The sequence below is a fragment of the Rhinopithecus roxellana genome, chromosome 19 (genome assembly GCF_007565055.1).
Source record: "Rhinopithecus roxellana isolate Shanxi Qingling chromosome 19, ASM756505v1, whole genome shotgun sequence".
In the NCBI taxonomy this organism is placed as follows: Eukaryota; Metazoa; Chordata; class Mammalia; order Primates; family Cercopithecidae; genus Rhinopithecus; species Rhinopithecus roxellana.
Genome location: NC_044567.1, coordinates 24,667,916 through 24,692,959, shown reverse-complemented (window position 1 = coordinate 24,692,959; position 25,044 = coordinate 24,667,916). Strand labels below are relative to the sequence as shown.

The 25,044-nt window shown below is 40.6% G+C and overlaps 3 protein-coding genes across 6 annotated transcripts in view; 2 read left to right on the top strand and 1 right to left on the bottom strand.

The window, feature by feature from the left end:
* Positions 1 to 11,069, top strand: part of CLTC (clathrin heavy chain) — a 76,004-nt gene extending 64,935 nt beyond the window's left edge. Inside the window, exons 25-32 of the mRNA XM_010364053.2 lie at positions 84 to 251; positions 376 to 525; positions 614 to 745; positions 864 to 974; positions 2,024 to 2,194; positions 2,558 to 2,779; positions 7,622 to 7,697; positions 9,990 to 11,069. Of these exons, the coding sequence (XP_010362355.1) occupies positions 84 to 251; positions 376 to 525; positions 614 to 745; positions 864 to 974; positions 2,024 to 2,194; positions 2,558 to 2,779; positions 7,622 to 7,697; positions 9,990 to 10,114 (1,155 nt within the window). The 3' untranslated portion in view covers positions 10,115 to 11,069. The remainder of the gene's footprint in view (positions 1 to 83; positions 252 to 375; positions 526 to 613; positions 746 to 863; positions 975 to 2,023; positions 2,195 to 2,557; positions 2,780 to 7,621; positions 7,698 to 9,989) is intronic.
* A 199-nt stretch (positions 11,070 to 11,268) lies between these two features.
* PTRH2 (peptidyl-tRNA hydrolase 2) lies at positions 11,269 to 24,260 on the bottom strand. Of its 4 annotated transcripts, none has more exons than XM_030923382.1 (2): positions 15,207 to 18,040; positions 11,269 to 14,320 (listed from the first exon to the last, which is right to left on the bottom strand). In XM_030923382.1, the coding sequence occupies exons 1-2, from the start codon at positions 15,357 to 15,359 to the stop codon at positions 13,781 to 13,783; spliced, it is 693 nt and encodes a 230-aa protein (XP_030779242.1). In that variant the 5' UTR covers positions 15,360 to 18,040; the 3' UTR covers positions 11,269 to 13,780. The 4 variants fall into 4 exon arrangements, 3 of the variants coding, with proteins under 3 accessions (XP_030779242.1, XP_010362360.1, XP_010362361.1); XM_010364058.2 differs by lacking the exon at positions 15,207 to 18,040 and adding an exon at positions 24,049 to 24,260 and having other exon boundaries at positions 13,651 to 14,320; XM_010364059.2 differs by lacking the exon at positions 15,207 to 18,040 and adding an exon at positions 24,058 to 24,257 and having other exon boundaries at positions 13,651 to 14,320.
* A 26-nt stretch (positions 24,261 to 24,286) lies between these two features.
* VMP1 (vacuole membrane protein 1) overlaps positions 24,287 to 25,044 on the top strand; it is a 141,966-nt gene continuing 141,208 nt past the window's right edge. The window contains exon 1 of the mRNA XM_010364056.2: positions 24,287 to 24,417. The gene's annotated coding sequence lies outside the window, so the exon portion shown is untranslated. The remainder of the gene's footprint in view (positions 24,418 to 25,044) is intronic.

The window sequence follows — 25,044 nt, the reverse complement described above, 5'->3', positions numbered from 1 at the left end:
GTAATTAACAAGAAACTTTTATATGACCTGAGATCTTTTACCATAGATATTCTTATCTTTAACTGCACATTTCTCTTGTTCAGGATCGTGGCTATTTTGAAGAGCTGATTACCATGTTGGAAGCAGCACTGGGACTTGAGCGAGCTCACATGGGAATGTTTACCGAATTAGCTATTCTGTACTCTAAATTTAAGCCTCAGAAAATGAGGGAGCACCTGGAGCTGTTCTGGTCTAGAGTGAATATTCCCAAGGTAACCAGTCATTGTAACACAGTGAAGCAACTGTGTAGTTAAAACTAATACTTCAAAATATCTTATTCTTTTTAAGGCTGTTAGCTAGACTCATATCCAAAGCAATTAAGTCTTTCTTATGCAGGTGCTAAGAGCTGCAGAACAAGCTCATCTTTGGGCAGAACTGGTGTTTTTGTATGACAAGTATGAAGAATATGATAATGCCATAATTACCATGATGAATCATCCAACTGATGCCTGGAAAGAAGGGCAGTTCAAAGATATCATTACCAAGGTGTGTACTTTCTTCAGAAGATAAAGGATTCAGAAGGAGAAAGCTCATTAGGAAGTAACTGACTTATGTATGGATTTTCCCATTGTAGGTTGCCAATGTGGAACTATACTACAGAGCAATACAGTTCTATTTAGAATTCAAGCCTCTGTTGTTAAATGATTTGCTGATGGTGCTGTCTCCACGGTTGGATCACACTCGTGCAGTCAATTATTTCAGCAAGGTAAAGTAATAATTTTAAACGAAAGCTTCATAGCAAGGAATTAGGACATATTTGGATAACTTTTGTCCCTGGGACTTCAATAATGTGCTATATTTGTAACAAACTCTCTATTTTAAAGGTTAAACAGCTACCACTGGTGAAACCATATTTGCGTTCTGTTCAGAACCATAACAACAAATCTGTGAATGAATCATTGAACAACCTGTTTATTACAGAAGAAGATTATCAGGTAAAACCTTTTGATTCTTGCACATAATCTTAAGACTCATAAAGTTACGTTTTCCCATTTTTCTAAAAAGCCATTATCATTTAGGATTGTAAACAGTAGGTGCTTGCATTCTTAGGATCTAAATCTAGTAAGGTTTCAGGATTGATAAATCTTACTTCTAATTAAGTGCCAAGTTTTCAGAATTTTGCTCAGATCTTGTATAAGATACTGCTTTTGAAAAAAAGATATGATTACTTTATCTCTAACATCTAGATTATAGGTAGAGTCAAAAATGTCTGATCACTTAACTAGTTCATAAAATTTATTTGATATTAACTATATTCACCATTTTTCTTGCCTACTGTTTTATTAGTATTTGTATAAACTTTCTCTTATGAAGGATTTCACATAAGCAAAAGTCAAGTAGAGTGAAGCTTAAGCTACTTGCCTTTGTTTCTCTCTGTTGATTTTCTTTGAGGCCCTGTACTGCTGCCATGCTGAGTTTTATCAGAAGTTTCTCTAGAGAATAAAATCTTGCCCTCCAGGCCAGGCGCGGTGGCTCATGCCTGTAATCCCAGCACTTTGGGAAGCCAAGGCGGGCAGATCATGATGTCAGGAGATCGAGACCATCCTGGCTAACACAATGAAACCCCGTCTCTATTAAAATACAAAAAAAATTAGCCGGGTGTGGTGGCACGTGCCTATAGTCCCAGCTACCCGGCAGGCTGAGGCAGGAGAATCGCTTGAACGCTAGAGGCAGGTTGCAGTGAGCCACGATTGCGTCACCACTGCACTCCAGCCTGGGCAACAGAGGGAGACTCCATCTCAAAAAAAAAATCTTGCCCTCCAAATCAGAAATCTCATCAGTTTCATAGCCATATGTTAGTCCTTGATACTGAAATATCTTGGAGAAAATGTTATCTTTAGGTATAGTGAAAAAACATACCTTTTGATGCTTGAATCTAGGTGTCATATTACACGTTACCATCTAAGGGTCTCATTGATCGAGGACGGAATATAATGTTAAAACAAGATACTGATCTGGCATTTGGATGGCTTTTTTTTTTAAGGCTCTGCGAACATCAATAGATGCTTATGACAACTTTGACAATATCTCGCTTGCTCAGCGTTTGGAAAAACATGAACTCATTGAGTTCAGGAGAATTGCTGCTTATCTCTTCAAAGGCAACAATCGCTGGAAACAGAGTGTAGAGCTGTGCAAGAAAGACAGCCTTTACAAGGTTGATAAAGTTGCGGGGCGGGGGCTGTTAAACCAGGCCTAAAATGATGTTACAAGTGATTATATTCTATAAATAAAAGTATTGGTTTTGTGAATATGAGAACTGACTTTAAGGCAATTTAAGTTAATGGATTTCTTGATTCTAGGGGCTCTCTTATGTTAAGGTCAGACTTGTTTGGGGGAATAAAAAGGCCTTTAGCTTATCTGTTCTTTGAAAATTTTAATTTAAATGATACAACTAGGAGGCTTCTTTTCCCCTTGCAAAACCAGACTTATATTGGAAAGTTTCCATTGTTTTTGTTGGTTTACTAGTTTAGTATGTTGGGTCTAATGTTTTTTGACTGTCACTATTTTCTTTGAATAGGATGCAATGCAGTATGCTTCTGAATCTAAAGATACTGAGTTGGCTGAAGAACTCCTGCAGTGGTTTTTGCAGGAAGAAAAAAGAGAGTGCTTTGGAGCTTGTCTGTTTACCTGTTACGATCTTTTAAGGCCAGATGTTGTCCTAGAAACTGCGTGGAGGCACAATATCATGGATTTTGCCATGCCCTATTTCATCCAGGTCATGAAGGAATACTTGACAAAGGTAATGACTCTTCTAAGTGTATTCAGAATTAGTTTTCTTGCAGATATGTAAAATTCTACATGCACATTAATTTTTTTAATTTAGTAGAAGTCAGTCGATCATAAAATATTCCTGTTCTTTTGAAAATTTTTTAATAGCTGAAAAATGACACTGATTGGAAGGGGAACTCAAATGTAGCTGTTTACCCTCAGTGTATTTATGAGGGTGAAAATAATCTATACTTTTTTATTTTAAAAATGATTCGATAAATTTTATTTCAAAGTAGCATTTTTCTCAAACTCAGCTCTTGTAACTCAAATCATCATAACTAGTATTGTAGATTCCCTTTTATTTGGTTGGCTCCTGACTTTAGTGATGTCTATGCCTGTTTCCCCTGGGGAAGCTGCATGTATATTCTTAACATTCTTTTAATCTTCACAATTTTTTTTTTGATAGTTTAACCCCTGATTTAAAAATATCATAGGAGGTGAACACATTAAACAAGCTGGGGGTCTAATCGCCTTATAAAATTCACTATTCATCTTAGTGTCCCTTTTTGATGTAAGAATTTACTCACCCTATCTTCAGCAGTTACTAGCTTCCACTCTGTAGAACATTTTTAAATGGTTTTAGAGGATCCTTTTTGTCAAAGCAAAACGCATGATTAAAATCAGAGTCTCCCAACTGATTCCTTTAGCCTGCCTGAGTTAAGGTGGGGGTGGGGGGAGTGGGAACACTACCAACAATCCCTACTACACTGAATTTTTCCTCAGAATATCATTTAATTAGATACCATTGTATCTGTTTAAAGTTTTTAAAGAATTAACATTTTCTGTATTCAATGTAAGAAAAAACATGTTGCCTTGTCTTAGCCAACATGTTTTAGCCATAGATGAGAAGAGCCTTCTTAAACATAATGCCAACTTGTGAGACCTGTCTCTAAGCTGCTGTTAACCTAAGTGCTGTAAATTTTACTAGTGATTAAGCTGCTTTCTTTCATACTGTAGCATAAATTCTTCTGCAGTAAGCTTTGAAGTTACAGAAAAATCTAAATTTTGCTTCCAGTATGCCCTTTATTTTCACTTCTCTCATACCTTTTTAGTGGTTAGATGTTTCTTCCCTAAACCTTTGTTGCTGATTCTACCTTTTTATGCTCAATATGGAATTTGATTTTTTTTCTAAGCTCCACCTTCTGAATTCCTTTGCAGGTTGATGCAATAAAGGAAAAGGTGAAAGTTGATTCTTTTCCATCTTTAAGTCTGGAGAACTAAGTCTAAGGAATTTGCATGATTTTTTTCCTTCCTTTTCTACACTGCTGCTGCTGCTTTTTCCCCCCAATAAATTTTCACTAAAGCCTCTGCAAGTCCCTTGAAACATAACTTTAATAGAACTGTAGGACATTAGCAGACGTTTGCTACTAATCGGCTAATAGGCTTTAGGAAGGGCAGGAGGCTAATCAGTAGTTGGTTCACAGTCTCTCTGAAATATATTATGGAAAACTGAGTATGGTGAGTTTCCATATTAATTCCAAAGTAACAGGAAATTTCTCTTCCCTGTCAGGGTATCTGGACCCTAATAGGACTATCATAATACTTGAAGTAAATTAAAACAGCCTCTGGTTTTACTTTGTGAACTTGCCTGACAGTTGTTGAATTTATATATGTATATACATGCCCTAAAAGGCTTTTTGGGGTTTTTTTTTTTTTTGGTATTGAAGGACTGTGATCCAGTTTCTGATCTCTTGATTCTTACTAATTTTTTGCTGAAAGTAGATACAAGAGATACTAGCTGCTTCCGAAGAGACTTTCCTCATGTTTCTCCAGGTGTCCAGTTCTTATGGTGCTAGTCCATTTTTAAGAGGAATCAAAACCTTTTTAATCACGAGAGCCAAGCTTGCTATAATTGTTGCTAAGCAACATGAATTACTTTTAACAAAGTATTAACTTCTACTTTCTGTAATAAGGCATACCTCTGAAGCTACCTAAAATTTGCTCTCCTGTTTATCAGTTGGCTTGTCCAAGGAGGTCAAATTCAGGCACCTTTTGGTTGCTGCTTCCTTCATTGGCTTGTCTCCATCCCAATATGAATGAAACAAACTTACATCTGTTATCAAATTGTGGTTAGAAAAGGGTGGGAAGGTAAAGGAGAGTTGAAACAAATTGAAAAGAATTTGGGTGGGGGACAATGCCTTGGGATTATGTTGAACCAAACTGGAGTCACCACTGGAACTTAGGGCAAACCTGAGTAAAATGCATTGTGTGTGAGACCCTTCAGCAGCTAGTAAGCAAGGCAGTTAGAAAGCGTGTGTGTGAAAAACAGGTAATTGAACTGCAGTGTTATGCATTGTTTTAAATGGAGCATGTACAACAGTCATTGCAATTACATCATACTATTTTTGAAACTCTTATAGCATTGCTGTGGGCTGTGTGTGTTTCTTGAGAGCCTGTATAGCAAGTCATCTTCAGATCTCACTTCTTGCTTCAGTACTTTTGCCTTTTTTTCATGCACACATACACCAAAATAACTTGACTGCATGTTACTTTTCCTCTGCAGCATATTGCAGTCTTTGTGGAAAAGCCTTTTACATTTTAGTGAATTTTTAGTAGTACAGATGGAACTGAATTCATTGACATGCTTACCTGTAATTTTTCTTTTTAAATCCAAGGATCAGAAACTTTTGTTACAGCTCTTAACAAAAGCTTGTGTTCTTAAAAGCCTTCTATGCTTTTTTTTTTTTTTTTTTTTTTTTTTTTTGAGCAATCTAAATTGGATCAGTGGAAACAAAAATTGAAAGTCCCAGTGCCAGAGGCTGTCCCATCATATAGAAGAATCAGAATTTTTTGCTTAGCTTGATGCTATTCCTTCAGAATTCTTCCCCCTATGCCCAAACTTCCTATGTGTATGCTAGGGCATTGTGATATTGCCAGCTCTTCTAAGTCTTCCATGTGCTTCTCTAATAGGACTTCTGTGTTCAACATTTGATTCAGACCTTAACTTTTAAACACATGTTCACTTCAGATTCTTTTCCTTGAAAGTCCGGAAATGTATTATGCAGTGGTGGCTTTTTGGTTGTTTCATTTTTCTTTTTTTTTCTTAGAAGTTACTAATGTACAGGCATCCATGTATTTTTCTTTATAACTTCTATAGCTCCTTCTTGAATACTGGTTAGTTAGCAAAACCCCATCTGACCCTTGATGGCACAGAGCTGTGCTTTAAGTTCTATAACTGTAATAATTTTTGTTCTAAGTGTGGATGCCAAAAAATGGGCATTTCATCTGGTACTTATACTACATAATAGTCTTTAATTTGGTACTAGGGTAATTTGTAACACATCATTTAGACTATAAAATAGGATAATAGTGTATAAACGTAAACTAATCCATCTTCCTAGGCTAGAAAAACCACATTTCATCTGAAGGAGCCTACTTAGGCTTACTTTTCTCAAACTTTCAGTTCCCTAACAAATTAAGATGGATTAGACTCATATTTGTGGTATTTAAAATGAAACAATTAAATGTAAAACAGTGTCCTAACCTTAATGGCCTATGCGAAGACTGAAAGATACTTTTTTAATAGTTTCAAATAGAAATGAGGTGCTGCCTGAATCTTTTTAGGACCTGGATTTTACAAACTTTTCCACTGAAGTCTACAACCTTTTTTTTTTTTGAAGTGATTTTTCACAATTTGCCTTTTTGAAGAACATGCAGTGAACATTCAGAAAGTGTTCCCCCCTGCACTTTGGTCCCCCTATCTCATCCAGCACATTTATGACCTTGAAAACCACCAGTAATAGATAACATTGAGGTTTGAAATTTAGTTTTACTTAGCTATAATGATAGACCAAGTATAAGGCTTTGGTTGAGAGACCAGCTTTTAAATATTGAAAGACAAATATAGTGTAAAAGGCAATGGAATTTGTATAGTGAAGGAGATTCTCCAGTCCCAGTGTTGTAATGTCACTTCTATTTCATTACAGAATTACAGAATCAAATCATGTTAGCCCTAGAAGAAACTGCAGATCATTTTGTTCAACCTTCTCATTATATAGAGAAGGAAATTTGAGGGCCAGTGCAGTGATTTGCCAAGGTCACACAACTAGTCAGTGGAAGGATCTAGGCATTCTAATTCCTTTCTTTCACTAATACATTTGGACTGCTCTGCAGAATTACTTCTGTCTGATACTACCCACTTTGAAGAGTAGTTAGCATATAGTAGCCATTTACTTTTGGCTTAATTAAAAGCGAACATTTTTGGGACAAAATCAGGCTTTACCGATTACTTTTTAGATAACAGAGCCCACACAGTATTAAACATGCAGCCTTTCTTTATACAAAAAGATTGAATATGGAGCCACTTGAATCTTAAACTTCAGTCTGCAGCTGTAACCAATATCATCAGAAGCTATACACAACTGGCAAAAGAACAGCTTGTTCTGCATAATTACTTGTCCAGTCACGAGGCTCATTTAACTTTTTTGAATACCATTTCCTCTGGGGAGGGAAGTATTGCCAGACCATGAGTTCATTATTACCTCTGATCAGTTTTAAACTTCATTTGAAAAGTGGTTCCTTCTCGTTTTCTCCCTCCCTCAGGCTGCATCCTAGCATGCCCAGTTTTAGTCTGGCGTGAGCTTTTATGGCATTTATAAATCCCTCCTTCCTGAGGGTTTATAATGACAGTGCTGAAAACCAGCTGGACTGAAGTATGAACATTGCCATTGAATTTGAGGGGGACTGAGAATGTTCTTTCTAGTCTGTTTTATTTTGACAGAATTTAACATACTAAGGCTTTTCCACTTTCTGCCATAAATCTAGGTTTATAATACTTTTGGGGTGCTAATTAACATGATGTGTTTTTCTCCAGGTGGATAAATTAGATGCTTCAGAATCACTGAGAAAAGAAGAAGAACAAGCTACAGAGACACAACCCATTGTTTATGGTAATCTCTCTCTGTAACCTCAAAAAATTCATTAGAAAAGTAATTATTTAGAGACTATGCCTCAAAATAGAATACAACAAGCTTCTAAAGTGCAAAAGGCTTGCTAAGAAATACTGCTTTCTATGATTTTTTTTTCTGAGAAGTCGTAAAGCAGGTGTTGATATTATTCACTAAAATAATCCTAAATACAAGAAAACTCAAAAACAGTCATTTAAGATCATAACATGAATCTTTCCTATCATCTGGTCCCTCATTCATTACCTGCTCATAAATTACTGAAAAAGAAATACTGATGAATTCCATTTTCAAAAGAGCAGAAGATGAGAGAATATGCCCAGGCTGCCTTTAGTATGCTTTACGTAAAGAATACATCTTCATTTTAAATTCTAACTGGGGCAGATAACTGGGTAGTTTCCATTTGAGAACTTTCCAGAGAGATAGGATCTTCAAACTCTCAAGTGAATATTTAAGACAGTTTCATGTCTTCTTAAACCTACATGTCTGAATTACTGCCCCTTTCCATTTCATAGTTGGTGAACAGATTCATTTGAACAATCACTTTGAAGAGTATAGGTAGAAGCACAATAACCAGGTGAAGGAACATAAAAATATGACCATTATGGCTGGGCGTGTTGGCTCACGCCTATAATCCCAGCATTTTGGAAGGTTGAGGCGGGCAGATCACAAGGTCAGGAGATCGAGACCATCCTGGCTAACACGGTGAAACCCCGTTTCTACTAAAAATACAAAAGATTAGCCAGGCGTGGTGGCACATGCCTGTAGTCCCAGCTACTTGGGAGGCTGAGGCAGGAGAATTGCTTGAACCTGGGAGGCAAAGGCTGCAGTGAGCTGAAATGGCGCCACTGCACTCCAGCCTGGGTGACAGAGTGTGACTCAGTCTCAAAAAATAATAATAAAATAAAATAAATAAAATTGGTTTCCAAAATTAATTTGTTTGCTAAATACAGCTTTGGTTGTTAACCACAAAAAGCAAAGACATGAAGTCCTTTGTGTAGGAGAAATCTTGATCTAGGTTTACACGGTAGTGGGAGGTTAAGAATATTTGTTTTGTAGGGGTAGAGAGGTGTTACTTGCTTTCCATCTCTAAGCCAAGTTCTCTACAGGTCATGTTTTCTGAATATGGCCAACAACGATTTAAACTTTGTAAGAAAGAATGTCAACATAGTATTTGATAGAAGGTGTATGTTCTAATGTATTTCACACCTAAAGAATGTCTGAATGTCTTTTTTTCCGCCCCCCAAGACGGCATCTCACTCTGTCACCCAGGCTGGAGTGCAGTGGCGTTATCTCAGCTCACTGCAACCTCCTGGGTTCAAGTGATTCTCCTACCTCAGTGTGCTGAGTAGCTGGGATTATAGGCGCACATCACCACGTCCAGCTAATTTTTTTTGTATTTTTAGTAGAGACGGGGTTTCACCATATTGGCCAGACTGGTGTTGAACTCCTAACCTCATGATCCACCCTCCTCTGCCTCCCAAAGTGCTGGGATTACAGGCGTGAGCCACCGCGCCTGGCCCAAATGTGTCTTATTTTTAATTTTGCTGTCTCTAAATTAGTACTGGATCATCTATAAATGAATTTGGTTTCATTGCCATTTAGACATGTTTAAATCAGAAATTTAACTGTAAAAGTTATGTTAATAACATGTCATTTAGGCCAACCATGGTGGCTCACGCCTATAATCCCAGCACTTTGGGAGGGCAAGGTGGGCTGATCACTTGAGGCCAGGAGTTCAAGACCAGCCTGGCCAACGTGGCAAAATCCCGTCTCTACTAAAAATACAAAAATTAGCTGGACATGGTGGCACACACGCGTAATCCCAGCTACTCGGGAGGCTGAGGCACGAGAATCGCTTGAACCCAGAAGGCGGAGGTTGCAGTGAGCCAAGATTGCACAACTGCACTCCAGCCTGGGCAACACAGCAAGATTCTGTCTTTAAAAAAAAAGAAGTCTTAAAAAACTAAGTTTTCTTGTGCTAATTTTATTATGCATGTAGGTAGTGTCAAGTATACAGTGTCAGGCATATTGTGTTCAGTCATAAGCAGTTCTGGCCTTTGGCCCTGCACTATTTGTTGACTTTTTAGGTAGGAACCTTCTTAGAGTAAGACTGTCCTCCCAAAATTGTAGCAATCAAATGTGCCCCCGATACACAACTCATTCAAGGGTGAGATTATGTTGCTAGAGTGGAGGAGATTGGAGTGTTCTAAATGCTAACAGTCTGTCCTGCCTCCTCACCCTGCCCCTGCTCCTTTTCGTTTTCTTCTACTTTAGGTCAGCCCCAGTTGATGCTGACAGCAGGACCCAGTGTTGCCGTCCCTCCCCAGGCACCTTTTGGTTATGGTTATACCGCACCACCGTATGGACAGCCACAGCCTGGCTTTGGGTACAGCATGTGAGATGAAAAGCTGATCCTGTAGTCACCTATTTTCGTACTGAAACATCGTCTCTACCCACTTCTCTGTTTATAATGGGGGAAACAGGCAACGTGTTCTTGTAACCTTTATTTCATGAAGGACTCCTTTTTGTTTCTAACTATAAACTTGGATCACCTATGTTAAAACCTTATTTCACATTCCACAACATTTTAGAATTTATTTTCGAAGGGGAATAGTTTCAATGTTTTATTCACTTGGCCTTTTTTTCTTCCCCCTCATTCTTTAAAGAACTGCTTAATATTTAATCTGTTGTGAAGAATCTGATTTGCACTCTGTAGTGTTTAAAGAAACAAAGAAACTCTAATATTGAATTTCTTAAATTTAGTGTATGTAAACAGCTTACAAATATGTATTGTCTAAATGCATTTAAATCTGTTTTATTCAAAGAAAAGCTAAAGCAAAAATACTGGCATATGACCATGCAAGACTGTCAATGCCAACAAAAACACTAATCAGCACATCCTACACTGGATTGCAGTGCTTTCCAGATTATTTGAAAAATGTTACAGACAACTTGCCTGATTTTTAAATGAGCATAAAAGGCCCTCTAACCTATGCAGGTTTCCCCATTATGCATATAGAAAATGCTAGTATGTTTTGCTCACTTCATATGTAACAGGTGCCCTTATGTTGTGCTGTATCCTGTGCTTTTTCTGTGGGACCATTCCATTCAGGAGCAAAGAGCACCATGATTCCAATCTTGTGTGTGTTTACTAACCCTTCCCTGAGGTTTGTGTATGTTGGATATTGTGGTGTTTTAGATCACTGAGTGTACAGAAGAGAGAAATTCAAACAAAATATTGCTGTTATTCAGTTTTGTTTGTGGAATTTGAAATTACTCAAATTTAAAATAAATTACTGGACTGTGGAAATAACATAGATTTGAAGTTTTAATTAAATACCACTCAAACCAAAAGAACTTAATTAAATACCACTCAAACCAAAAGAACAGTAGTTTTTGTAGTTTTATATTGGATACTGAGGCATTACAGGGAGGCATGAAAGGAAGAGGAATGAGGATTGAGACATGTGAAGACATTGTGCATTTTATCAATGTGCATTCCTGTAGTTCAATAAGGTACACGCAGTAGTCTAAAGAACCAGAGTCACTACTCTAGTGGCTTACATTTACTGTCTCCAACATTTTAGCCAAGTGACACTTGAGGTTTTTATCTAGGCATTTCACTTAAATGAACAAATCATTGCTGTTATATTAACTTGAATAAAATATATTTAAACATGTAGTTAACATGCTCTTTCTCATCATGAATTATAAAGGTGCCCAAATTATGGGTATCTTAAGTTGATTTTTTTTGAAAAATTGGTTGTGTCAATCTAGCTCTTGCTTATGGCTGAGAATGTTCCTAAAGTTCATTTCACTATCCCTTAATCCTCAATAGCTACACATAGCCCCTCGCCTAGTGTTGCACTGCTTTACAACTCTTAGGCAAATTACCTACCATAAGCTCCACAGAGGAGTTTTTTAAAACTTAAAATCCCTGTCCCACCAGCTGTGGTGGCTCATGCCTGTAATCCCAGCACTTTGGGAGGTTGAGGCAGGCAGACTGCTTGAGGCCAGGAGTTCGAGACAAGCCTGACCAACATGGTGAAGCTCCATCTCTACTAAAAATAAAATATCAGCCAGGCGTGCTCTACTAAAAATAAAAAATCATCCAGGTGTGAAGGTACACGCCTGTAAGATCCCAGCTACTACTCAGAAGGCAGGAGGCTGAGGCATGAGAATCACTTGAACCTGGGAGGCAAAGGTTGTAGTGAGCCGGGATCACATCATTGCACTCCAGCCTGGATGACAGAACGAGACTCTTGTCTCAAAAAACCAAAAAACCTATTTAGTTTCATCCAGGACATGAAGTGAAAGTGTTTAATGTGAGTGCAGGTCAGTGAAGAATACAATGGTGCCCCTGCTTTGATATGTGGGAGGTGCCATCAGTTTTCCCCACCACTGCTTTTGTACCATCAGTGCAAGTAACACAGAGGAAAAAAAAATAATAGTATTACGAAAAGATTTTTGACTCTGTGGAGACCCCATGGGTTCTGCAGAGTATACTTTGAGGACTATAAGATTATGAGTTCTATAAAATACTAAGTACAGATGAATTAGAAAACAAGCATATATCCACAATTACCAGAATTTTCATAATATTCCTTTTGGTAGATATGCCATGACTGATCAGTACTTAGCCACCCCATGCCATCCTGTTGGGAATGCCACTATCTTTGAATTTGGAGCCATCAGTCTGAGGCAAACCTCAGAAATTACCTGAGCCAGAATCATGCACTTAAGCACTGAGTTCAACTCAGTCCTAACGTTGCATTTTGTTGCATCACTTCTGGAGCCAGTAAACATTCTGTTTAAAAATAGTTGCTATTGTGGCATCATTCACAGTTGCAATTTTTCTCCTGTGCTGTCCTATGCCTGTGCGAAGTGTATAAAATGAATCAAATATTAGAACTTTCAAGACTGTCTTTAGTGTTCTGCCCACGATATTCCACCAATGACCTTAGACCTTGAGGTTGTGCTATAATGCTGCTTATATTGCAGTTAACCATAGACAGGTACTGCCACTTAAAATGGGCCTGTTACCAGAATTCTCCCTGGCATCAGTACCGTTCTTGGGGATACACTGATTTTAGAAATTACTGTCAGTATCCTCCTAAAAGAAGGCTTTAAAGAAAAATAGTTTCTAACAAGATGACTATCAGGAAGCTCTGTGGCTTGGGGAGTTGGGACCCTCTGCCTCATATTCTAGGTAACTGGTATAACAGTAATTATTAGGATTGTATCAAGTATATCTAAAGATTAAAAGGTAAAAAAGGCACACTTAACTGTCTAGTTCTTTAAGTTCTAGGAAAAAAAAAAAACTAGCAGAGATGACAAACTACATTCACTTTACAGTTACCATAAATTCTTACTTGGGCCCACCCATTTCCATCTGTAAGGTCGATAAGGTTACTCCACAAGTTTCAATGGCTTCATTGTTACAAGAAAGGGGGAAAGTGAGAACCTTTAATAGGCTGTGATTTAGAACCACTGCTGATAACCTTTGGCCAGTATGGGTCAGGGAAGGTGAATATGAAACACTGCACAGTAGGTTGTATCTGCTATAAAACCTCAACCTTTAGACAAAAATTCAAACAGGTTATAAACCATGGGACTCCATTGAGGATGGCCATATCTATTAATAAAGTAGGCTACCAGTCACCCAAAAAGTGACAGCAGGGGAACAAACTGCAGCTTGCCTCTAGTGGGAACACCCTTGAACCTTGACCTCCAGGGGGACACAGTCTCAGGGAAGGGCTACCAACACACAAAGGGACCTAACCATGTATAGGGAAATGCTGTTTCCTCCCTTTTAATCCAATTGTATTGACCTGTTTCTCTCATCTTAAATATTTGTTTCAGCCTCTCACTTGAACCACCAAGACCATTTAACCAAGAGTACTTTTTTTAAGCCCAAGATGACAACTGCCAACCATAGAACATGGGAATAGGTTTTATTTTCATCTTAAGAACATTTAAGTTGGGTGAAGAAATTCAGCTTTTGTTAGAATCTGATAGGCTTCAAACACTTGTGATGGAGGGGTTGCTGTCATATCAAAGTCCACCTAGTAAAGTTTTAGGTGGCCAGTGACTTTGTCAATTAGGTCTGCTGGTCCTGGCCCAATCCCTAGGACAGTTTGAGAGCCTGGTGCAATCTGAGTACGTCCAGCATCTTGAATTAAACTTACAGTCAATCCCAGCATTTTCGCATGGGCCAATAATGCAATTAGGGTTTCTTCATCAGGAGCTTTGACCACCACCTTGGGCTGGCCACAGTATTCCCATTGCTTGAGCATTTCAGGATTTCTTCTTTGAATCTGCTTGTAGGCTGAAACAGCAGCATGAGAGCACTGGGCAGCCACTTTCCCTTTTCCCATCTTTAAGTCATTTCGAACCACAAGAATCATCTTGTACTCCCCACTCTCTCCCAAGATGCTTGCTTCACTTTCAGTATCTGTGTGTGTCTTGCTCGTCTTGCTTTTGGGGAGCATCCCAAAGCGTACTCGGAGGCTCCAGCCCAGACACACGCCACAAGCAACTCCAACAGCCAAGCCGAGTGCACTGGGATGAGCCAAATATTCCATAACCAAGGATTTGGAGGGCATCTTAAGGGAAAGGAAAGCAGTTATCACTATCCGGCAGTAACAACTTACAGAGGTACAGGCTTATCAGAGAAACATTTTGACTATACACTTAATGAGGTCATCCAGAAAAAAGGCAAAACACATCTTGGATCTTATGCCTGAGCCCTGTTTCCAACACCCCCTTGCCCACCACCAGTGTACTAGAAAAGATTCAAGCATCCACATGGAACAGTTTAGGTCATTTTGAAACTTGATGTAAACAAAGTTGCATAAAGTTCAAAAACTCTATTCTTCAGTCTTCCCTTAGTCTTGTGGAGATGTTCTGTTTTACCAAGACGCCTAAGATTTAAAGAAACCAAAAATAACTCACCCCTTTCCTGGAATATAGTGCTAATCTGTGTTTTCACAATGCTCTGGGTTCTCAATGGAGATGGTATCAAATAAGTTACCCTCAGAAGAACCTCACTGTCAAACAATGGGCCTGGAGTGAGATGCTGAAATTGACTAAGCCTGAGCAAGGATGCTAAAAATCTTACAAAAGTTGTCCCATTGGACATTAGTGCAGCTGAAAAACTTAATAACTGAGATGAGAACTCAACATCATTTTACATAAGAACACAAAATATTTTTTGCATAGTTTTACTATGTATAGGTGCTCCTCAATTTCCCAGGGGGTTATATCCCAATTAATTGAAAATATCGTAAGTCAAAAATGCATTTAGTACACCTACAGAACATCATGACTTAGTCTAGCCTACCTTAAATGTGCTCAGAACACTTACATAAGCCTACAGTTGGACAAAAGTCATCTAACACAAGGCTATGTTATAACAGTGTTGAATATCTCCTGTAATTTATTGAATACTGTACTGAAAGTGGAAAACAGAATGGTTCTACGGGTACTCACCATTAATGTACACAGCTGAAAGCACAGTGGTCCTGAAAAATGTTTGAAGCACTGAAATGAATTAATTGCTGGATGATGGGGATGCAATAGGGTCCTCAATTTCTCTCTCTTCTGATGAACATCGAGAATAGGTGGTGGAAGGCATTGGGACATCAACACTAGTTGGTTTAGCAAGCATAGTGTTGTTCTTCAGGAAGATACCAAGTTTTGACTGTACAGCTTGTTTCTTTTCATTATATATTTCTCTGTAGCAAGCAAGGGCATCCTGTATCTGACTGTCAACTGTGGCGAATCTCTCGTAATTGACGTCCATTTCTTCTAACATCTGTAGGCCGCTGCTGATAGCAGCAAATGCCTCTGCCAGTGTCTTTGCTGTGAACTTTCTAGGTGCCGTGGGTATAACTTCTTCCACTGCCTCAACTCCTTTACTTCTTTCTTCCTCCAGTGCAATCAGCTCCTTATTGCAAAGATCTTCAGCCACAATTATCCCATGCAGCTGTTCCTTAAAAGCTATGGCACCTTCATTACCAGCACGTGTTGCCTCACCACTGATCTTTACATTGTGAAAATTATGACGCCTTTTGAAGCGCTGGAACCATCCATGACTTGCTTTAAACATTTGTGTATATGTAGGATCATTCGCACGGTCTTTTAGCATATTAAAAAGACTTCTTGCCTTAGCCTGGATCATCAGTAGGCTGAGTGGTATGCACTTCTGTATCTGGTCTTCCATCCACATAACAAGTAATTTTTCCATATCATCAATTGGTCCAGCCCTTTTCTTTATGATGACAGTGGATTTAACTGATGCTAATGATTTCGCTGCATCACTGATTCGCTTCTTATCCTTTAAGATAGTTGAAATCGTGGATTGCGAAAGTCCTAACTCACGTGCAATGGCCATTACTGGCTTGCCACCTTCATGCTGGGCAATTATCTTGAGTTTCGTTTCAAGAGTAATTGCCTTCCTCTTCTTTATCTCACCAGAAACAGGAGACACTGATGGACATTTTGTAGACATGATGGAATGTGAAAACACAAAACACAGTATCCAAAAAAGCTGACAACACAGTACACAGTAGAGAATGGGTTGTTCACTCCCGTGATCACATGGGTGACTGGGAGCTGTGGCTCCCTGCCGCTGCCCAGCATCACAAGAGTGTACTGTACCACATTATCACTAGGCCAGGAAAAGATCAAAATGCAAAACCTGAAGTACAGTTTCTACTGAATGGGTATCGCTTTCACACCATCCTAAAGTCGAAAATTCCTAAGTCGGAGACTGTCCATACTAAATTTTCCAGAAGTGTAACTATCATAAAACAAAGGAATGTCATCCTTTATTATTTTAGAAAATGCTGCTACTTTGGCAAAGCTGTTCATAATATTTGAGTCACCAATAAAACACTTGTTTACAAATGAGGCTGCTGGATTCACAGTGCTTCTATGTAGAGGTGCAAGCAACTATCAGTTTCTTTTTCTAGTGGGCTATTATCTAAGCATTTAGAAACATGGGGCCACTATATTTGTAATGAACTGTATTTGTAACGTAAAGTGGTGCCCTTGGAATTGTGCAGTGCACGACTGGCACGGCATAGATGACAGCCCTGGAAGTACTTATAAATTTCCTTTATGTTCTTTAAAGTGAGGGCATTATATTAACATTCTTTCCACTAATTTTAACATAAAAGGGGTTATTGTCTTTGGTGGGGCAGAAATTCGTTTGAGGTGGGGTCAAGAGACAGAGCAAAAAGAAAAAGCAATGGATATAAGGTGACAAAGAAAAGCAATTTTTTTTTCTCCTAAGAAGAAAGGATGAGCATATTTAAATGTTAATGGGATGGAGCCAGAAGAAAGGCAGGTAAATGCTCAAGATAGAGAAAGCTTTTATAAAGGGATTTGGTCTTGGAAAGGAAAAGGGACACTTTCCCAATTTGAGTTTTAAATCAGGTAGGTCCATGGATTTGAAGGCAGAAGGTATTCTCCCAGAGGGAAGGTGCTCAGACAGAAGTTCAAATGGAGTAGAGAAAAGAAAGGCTGAAATAAAAGGTGTAGCAAAATATGGCAGGATTGCAGAGGAATATTGAAAGCATGGTTAAGATTAATGATGACTTTTTAATAGCAACATACTATTTGTGATTTTCTCCAGTAGTACTTAGAAGCCAAAAGACTAATAATCACTTCCTCCAAACATACAAACTAACTCCATCCACACTCATCCTTTGCTCTCCCTTCCTACTGGAATGGTAGTTGGATGTATCTGAGTTTAAATGACGCCAGGAGCAAGCCCCAAGACACAATGGTACAAGGGAATTTAGGATGAGGGTAAGTAAGAATGTTTGACATGACAGACCATGCAACCTGTGTTATTACATTTTTCTCTTTTGGCCTACCTGATAAAAAGCAACCTGTATTATCAAAGACTGATTTACGGACAACAAAGTGATGGATGCTATTTATCTAGACATGCTGTTGAAGAACAGGCGTGATGAAAGTAAGCTGGAAAGACTTAGAGCAATGCATGAGGTTTTGATTTTGAAGATGAACGATTACAAAGAGATACAAAGCCCAGAGCATAGCTATAGGAATGGGTATCTGAAACAGAAGTGTGACTACTTTCTACTTTCTCAATTCTTTTAGTTTTATGATATACTGCTTCCCTTCCACAAATACTGATTGACCCTGTTCTAGGGTCTAAGGGATACAGGAGTGCACAAAGCAGAAAAAGTCCTTTCCTTAATGAAGCTTACACTTTAGCAATAGTTTTGAAATGGTCCAATACCAATTTTGAATTTCTTTCATTCTGCTTTAAAACTGTGGTTTTTGTTTGTCTGTTTTTGAGACAGAGTCTCGCTCTATCGTCCAGGCTAGAGTGCAGTGGCGCAATCTCGGCTCATTGCCAGCTCCACCTCCCAGGTTCATGCCATTCTCCTGCCTCAGCCTCCCAAGTAGCTGGGACTACAGGCGCCCGCCACCACACCCAGCTAATTTTTTTTTTTTTTTTTGTATTTTTAGTAGAGATGGGGTTTCACCATGTCAGCCAGGATGGTCTCAATCTCCTGACCTCGTGATCCGCCCGCCTCAGCCTCCCAAAGTGGTGGGATTACAGGCGTGAGCCACTGTGCCTGGCCAAAACTTTGCTTTTATAGCTCAAAATTTCCACAATACTTTGACATGTATTATTTGTTCCACTGAGAAGTGAGGATTACTGCCATATCAAAAATGAAGAAATTCAGACCAAGAGAAGTTAAGTTCAATAAAACAAATGTTTACTGGCTATCTATGTGCTAGCCATACACCTTGTTAAGCTGAGGATACAGTGATGAATATGGGCCACTGTCAGCTGTTCATAGATGAGTAGTGAAGACAAATACTTCCAAGACTGGTAAATGTTACAAAAAGGTGTTTGATAGTCCCATCGGGGTGAGATGGGAGGCAGTGACAGATCATCAGACATTAGATTCTCATAAGTGCACAACTGAGATCTCTCACATGGGCAGTTCACAACAGGGTTCACACATGAGAATCTAATGCTGTTGCTAATCAGATGGAACTCAGGAGGTAATGTGAGCAATGGGGAGCGGCTGCAAATACAGATAAAACTTCACTCACTTGCCCACTGCTCACCTCCTGCTGTGCGACCCAGTTCCTAACAGGCCACAGGGATGCCTGTTCTAAAAGATACCTGCCTTCAATGTAAAGAATGAACTAGAAGTTGGCAATAGATACAGGAAGATCATTTCAGAGGCTGCTATAATGTAGTAATAGTTAACATTTATGAAGTGTTTTGCTACACACTGGCTAAACACTCTATAGCAATTGTCTTCTTTAATGCACCCAACAGCACTTCAAGGTAAATAGAGGTGGTCATGGACTTACTATAGTTTCGCTTAAGCTTTCTGACTTTACAATGGTTCAAAAGCAATACATATTCAGTAGAAACTTTACCCATACAAACACTGTTTTTCACCTTCAGTACAGTATTTAATGAATTACATGAGATATTCAACATTTGTAGACCTTATGTTAGATGATTGTGCCCTATTGTACGCTAATAAATTAAGTGTTCTGAGCATGTTTAAGGTAGGCTAGGCTGAACTACCATGTTTGGTAGGTTTGGTGTATTACATGTATTTCCAACGTATATTTCCTTTTCTAAGAGACAGGGTTTCACTCTTTTGCCCAGGCTGGAATACAGTGAAGTGATCATAGCTCACTGCAGCCTCGAACTCCTGAGCTCAAGCAATCCTCCCACTTCAACCTCCCCAGTAGCTGGGACTACAAGCACATACCAGCACACCCTGCTAATTAAAAAAAAAATTTTTTTTTAAGAGACAGGGGTTTCATTATGTTGCCCAAGCTGGTCTCGAACTCTTGGACTCATATGATCTTCCCACCTCAGCCTCCCATGTAGCTGGGTTTACAGGCATGAGCCACTGTGCCTGGCTCTCAATTTATGGTACTTTCAATTTATGATGGGTTTATCAGGCTATAACCCCCACCCTAAGTTGAGGAGCATCTATATATATAATTATGATCCCCATTTTTCAGATGTAGAAAAATGAGGTACACAAGTTATAGCTTGCCTAGCTCATAAGTGGTCGCCTTAATACAAAGCCCTTGTTTTTTCTTTTTGAGACAGAGTCTTATTCTTGTCACCCAAGCTGGAGTGCAATGGCACGATCTCGGCTCACTGCAACCTCTGCCTCCCGGGTTCAAGCGATTCTCCTACCTCAGCCTCCCAAATAGCTGGGATTACAGACACCCACCACCACGCCCAGTTAATTGTTTGTATTTTTAGTAGAGACAGGGTTTCACCATGTTGGCCAGGCTGGTCTCAAACTCCTGATCTCAGGAGATCCACCCACCTCGGCCTCCCAAAGTGCTGAGATTACAGGTGTGAGCCACCGTGCCCTGCAGAGCCCTTGTTCTTTTTTTTTTTCTTTTTTTGGAGATGGAGTCTCGCTCTGTTGCCAGGCTGGAGTGCAGTGGTGCAATCTTGGTTCACTCCAACCTCCGCCTCTGGGGTTCAAGCAATTCTCCTGCCTCAGCCTCCCAAGTAGCTGAGACTTCAGGTGCGTGCCACCAGGCCCGGCTAATTTTTGTATTTTTAGTAGAGATGGGGTTTCACCATGTTGGCCAGGCTAGTCTTGAGCTCCTGACCTCAGATGATCCACCCAACTCAACCTCCCAAAGTGCTGGGATTACAGGCGTGAGCCACCATGCCCTGCCGAGCCCTTGTTCTTAACATTACTGTATCAGGCCTCTCCCAGCAGTCTAGATGAGATGATGGTCATTCAGACAACAGTAGTGAGAATGAGAAAGAAAAAAAGTGTCTAAGGTATACCAGTCTGATTTAGTGACTGACTGGAAGTCTGGTGATAAAAGAAAGGGAGAAGTTAATGACACTTAGATGTGAACAAATAGAGAGTTTTGGTGAAATACCAGGTTTGAATGGAAAAGATATTGAATTACTTTTGCTCTGAACAAAAGACATCTCAGAGATATCTAGAAAGAAGAATTAAAAAAAGATATATCAGCTTAAAGGGCCTAGGATACATCAGTTTAAAGTCAGAAAGGTCTGGGCTGGAAATATAGATTGGAGAGACCTTATCATATAATTGAAATTACTGAAGAGATGGAAGAGTATGAGACCACTTGGACAAATATGTAGAATGAAGAAAGGACTAAAACATAATCCTGAGGAAATAAACATTAGGAATCAAAGGAGACTGATACGGTGTGACCAGGAGTAGGAGGGTCACATAGGGTAAACTGTAGAGCACCTAGTTTCAGTGCTCTTCCACTCAAGTGCCTAAATACAGTGACAGGGCTGCACAGACATAGTACTTATGGTTCCAGTGCCTGTACAGCCCTCACCTCCCAAAACAGACAGAGAGAATTCTTTTTTTTCTTTTTTTTTGAGACGGCATCTCACTTTGTCACCCAGGATAGAGTGCAGTGGCACCATCTCAGCTCACTGCAAACTCTGCCTCCGGGTTCAAGCAATTCTCCTGCCTCAGCCTCCCAAGTAGATGGGATTACAGGCATCCGCAACCACACCTGGCTAATTTTTGTATTTTTAGTAGAGCCAGGGTTTCACCTTGTTGGCCAGGCTTGTCTCAAATTCCTGACCTCAAGTGACCCGCCTGCCTCAGCCTCCCAAAGTGCTAGGATTACAGGCATGAGCCACCACGCCTGGCCAAGTTTCTATTTGATGCTTACATATCAGCAGGACTTTTCTTTGATAATCTAACAACCAGACTCCAAACTGAACAAATATTCAATTATTTCTAAAAAGGTATAGTAGCCTCTATGTCAACAATCAGGATTCTCTGCAATAATTTCTAGGTTGCCAAGTAACCAAATATCCCATACACAGATTCAGGTACTGTCTAGAGAAGGAACTGCTCTATATAGAAAAGCTATTATGTGTTGGATAAATACTAAATCCTTTATATCCATTACCTCATTTATTGTTGCTATGAACACATAAAAAGGAAGATATATTGGCCAGGCGCGGTGGCTCATGCCTGTAATCCCAGCACTTTGGGAGGCCGAGGTGGGCGGATCACAAGGTCAGGAGATCGAGATCATCCTGGCTAACAGGGTGAAACCCTGTCTCTACTAAAAATACAAAAAATTAGCTGGGAGTGGTGGCAGGCACCTATAGTCCCAGCTACTTGGGAGGCTGAGGCAGGAGAATGGCATGAACCCGGGAGGCGGAGCTTGCAGTGAGCCAAGATCCTGCCACTGCACTCCAGCCTGGGTGACAGAGCGAGACTCCATCTCAAAAAAAAAAAAGATATATTAGCCTCATTTTAAAGATGAGAAATACGAGGATCAAATAGAGAAGTTGCCTTTTTCTTTCTTTCTTCTTTTTTTTTTTTTTAAAGAGAAGGGGTCTCCCTCTGTCACCCAGGCTAGAGTTCAGGGGCATGATAAGTGAGTTCAGAGGCTCACTACAGCCTCAAACTCCTGGGCTCAAGCAATTCTCCCACCTCAGCCTTCCAAATAGCTGGGACTACAGGCACATGCTGCCACACCCTCCTAATTTAAAAAAATTTTTTTATTTTTGTATGGATTTGGTCTGCTATGTTGCCCAGGCTGGTCTGGAACTCCTGGCCTCAAGGAGTTGCTTGAGGTCGAGGCAGCAGCATCTCTTGAGTCCAGTTCTAAACCAATCTGGGCAACATAGTGAGACCTCATCTTTACAAAAAATTTAAATGATTAGCCAGATGTGGTGGCACATGCCCATACTCCCAACTACTCAGGGGATAAGGTGGCAGGACGCCTCAGGCTGGCAGGTGGAAGTTGCAGTGAGCCATGATCGTGCCACTGCACCCCAGGCTGGGCAACAAAGCAAGACCCCGTCTCCAAAAAAAAAAAAAATACACGAATAAGATCAAAAACAGAGAACAGCCAGTGAAAGATCCAAAAGTTAACAAGTGTATTTATTGTTTATGTCCCATATCTCAATGGCATGTCTAATCATAAAAATGCTAAAATTAACACAGATTTTTGTTCTTTAGGATGTTCTAATCTCATATTAATCTGATCAGATTATCATCTAACTCCTCTAAAAGAACATGTCTGTCTCTTTTTCTGTATATTTACTACAAGCGTATCAATAAGCTCAGTGCCTGAGACTAAGGTAAAACAAATAACCATTCTTGGTCTCATAAATAATTCTGGGCAATGAGAGCAGAACAAAATAAGTACATCCTATAAAATCCTCCTCTTGGTGCCTTCTAATTCCCCTTCCTCAGTAGACCCATTTCAGTAGTGCTCTTGATCCCATTACCTCCTCCTGTACCATGTTCCACCTGATAATCTTTTTTTAAGAGACAGGGTCTCACTACGTGGCCCAGGCTGTTCTCAAACTCCCGGACTCAAGCAATCCTCCTGATCAGCCTCCCAAAGTGTTGGGATTACAGGCGTGAGCCACGGCGCCAGTCTGCAGTTTACAATCTAAAAAAACAAATAAACAAACCTTTCCCAAATCTTCTCTGACCCTTACGCCACTGCCTCACTTTCCCTGCACAGGATATTCCCTGAGTCTAGTACAGTGTCTAGGGTATGTCAGTAAGGATTGATACCTCTCTAGGCAATCTCTGAGAGGGGATAAGCGGGGGAAATTATTCTTTTTTTTTTTTTTCTGAGACGAAGTCTCTCACTCTGCCGCCCAGGCTGGAGAGCAATGAAGCGATCTCGGCTCACTGTAACCTCCGCCTCCCGAGTTCAAGTGATTCACCCGCCTCAGCCTCCCGAGTAGCTGGGATTAAATGCACGCGCCACCACGCCTGGCTAATTTTTGTATTTTTAGTATAGATGGGTTTTCGCCATGTTGGCCAGGATGATCTCGAACTCCTGACCTCAGGTGACCCGCCCACATCAGCCTTCCAAAGTGCTGAGATTACAGGCGTGAGCCACCGCGCCTGGCCCCAAATTTTCGACTATATTCTTAGAAACCTTTTATTTCCAAGCAGAGCTCGACAGCTCGAAACGCTGGGGGTATTCGTAAGTGCCCAGTTGAGGGTGTGAGGCCTGCTGGCCATTTTATCAATTTCAGAGAGACAGCATTGATACTGCCTGCATGGAGGCTTTGCTGGGAACTAGAAATTCTGAGTCCTCCCCTCCCCAGCAGTCTGCTCCTTTCTTCCCAAGGACGGTTCGCAGAACAGGAACAAAGGGCTCAGCGGTCCCTGGGCGGAAGACAGTTCATAAAGGAGAAAATGAAAAAGGTGAGTAATGAAATGAGGTGAAAAGAAACTTTCCTGCTAGAGAAAGAATGAATAATGATATTGGTTTCTTTCGCCCTGTAAGGGGCCAACCAACCTACCTACAGTACCTCTTTTCCTCACTCGCGCCTTCCCTTCTGGGCAGCGAACACGTTTCTAGCGCTTGAGCTACCTCTTCCGGGGTTCCTGGGTAACAAGTTCCGGATCAAGAATCGCAAAGCGAGCAGTCATTCCTCCTCTTGCCACAGGGCCCGCACTAAGAGCCGAACTGAAATCCCGCGAGGATCAACCGAGCTCGACGAAAGCAGGGAGGAACGTTTCCCTTCTGGAGGCGGTCTCCGGGGGCAGAGCGACCGGATCGGAAGTGACGTGAGCGGGTTCCGGTTGGCCGGAACCCAGCGGCGGGTGTGAGAGTCGGTCTGGAGCAGCTTCCAGGATCCTGAGATCCGGAGAAGCCGGGGTCGGAGCGGGTAGGTAAACTAACTCAGGGAATTGGGAACCGAAGCCTGAGGCTGTCCTCAGAGCTTGGCGTCTTCCGGAACTCTCCTACTTAGGCATTGCAGATCTGGGGCACTGTGATTCCGACTTCCAGCAGTGTTTTAGGACGCTGCTGACTGGATGTCTCACCCTGGCGGTAGCCAGGTTATTTGGGACACCTCCTCATGGCTGGTCACCCGGACATTGAACCCAGGCACAGGACTCCCGGCTGTTCGTTCTCCTCTCCGCGGACTTGGAAGCCTTGCTAGGCTTCTTTAGAGAACATCTTAGTCCCGGGATGTCCAGGGATGTCCAGGACCTTGGAGTAAGTGGAGAAGGTCTTCCCTGTTGATGACTGAGCTGTTTCTCAGGATCTGTCAGTTTGGTTTTTGCTCTCCCGAACCTCTAGCGCATGATGCTAGATGTATTCGCTTCTAAACGAAATCCAGGCGTGCAAGTGCCATCTAAAGCGCTGGTGGTACAGGGCAGCCAAGGGAATGGGCCTTCGCTCCGCAGAGCCCTGGGAGAGGAACTTCTCATTTTCACTGCTTTCATGAAAAAGAGTTGTCTGCCTTTCCAAACCCCTGAACCCCGACCCCTATATTTTATTACAGTGGAGG

Excerpts from the sequence above, each read along its gene's own strand:
- PTRH2 (XM_030923382.1), bottom strand. The coding sequence starts at position 15,359 with ATGTCCCAATGCCTTCCACCACCTATTCTCGATGTTCATCAGAAGAGA. Across the intron at positions 14,321-15,206 it reads TTCAGCTGTGTACATTAATG|ATGCCCTCCAAATCCTTGGT; the intron begins GTGAGTACCCGT and ends CTTTCCCTTAAG.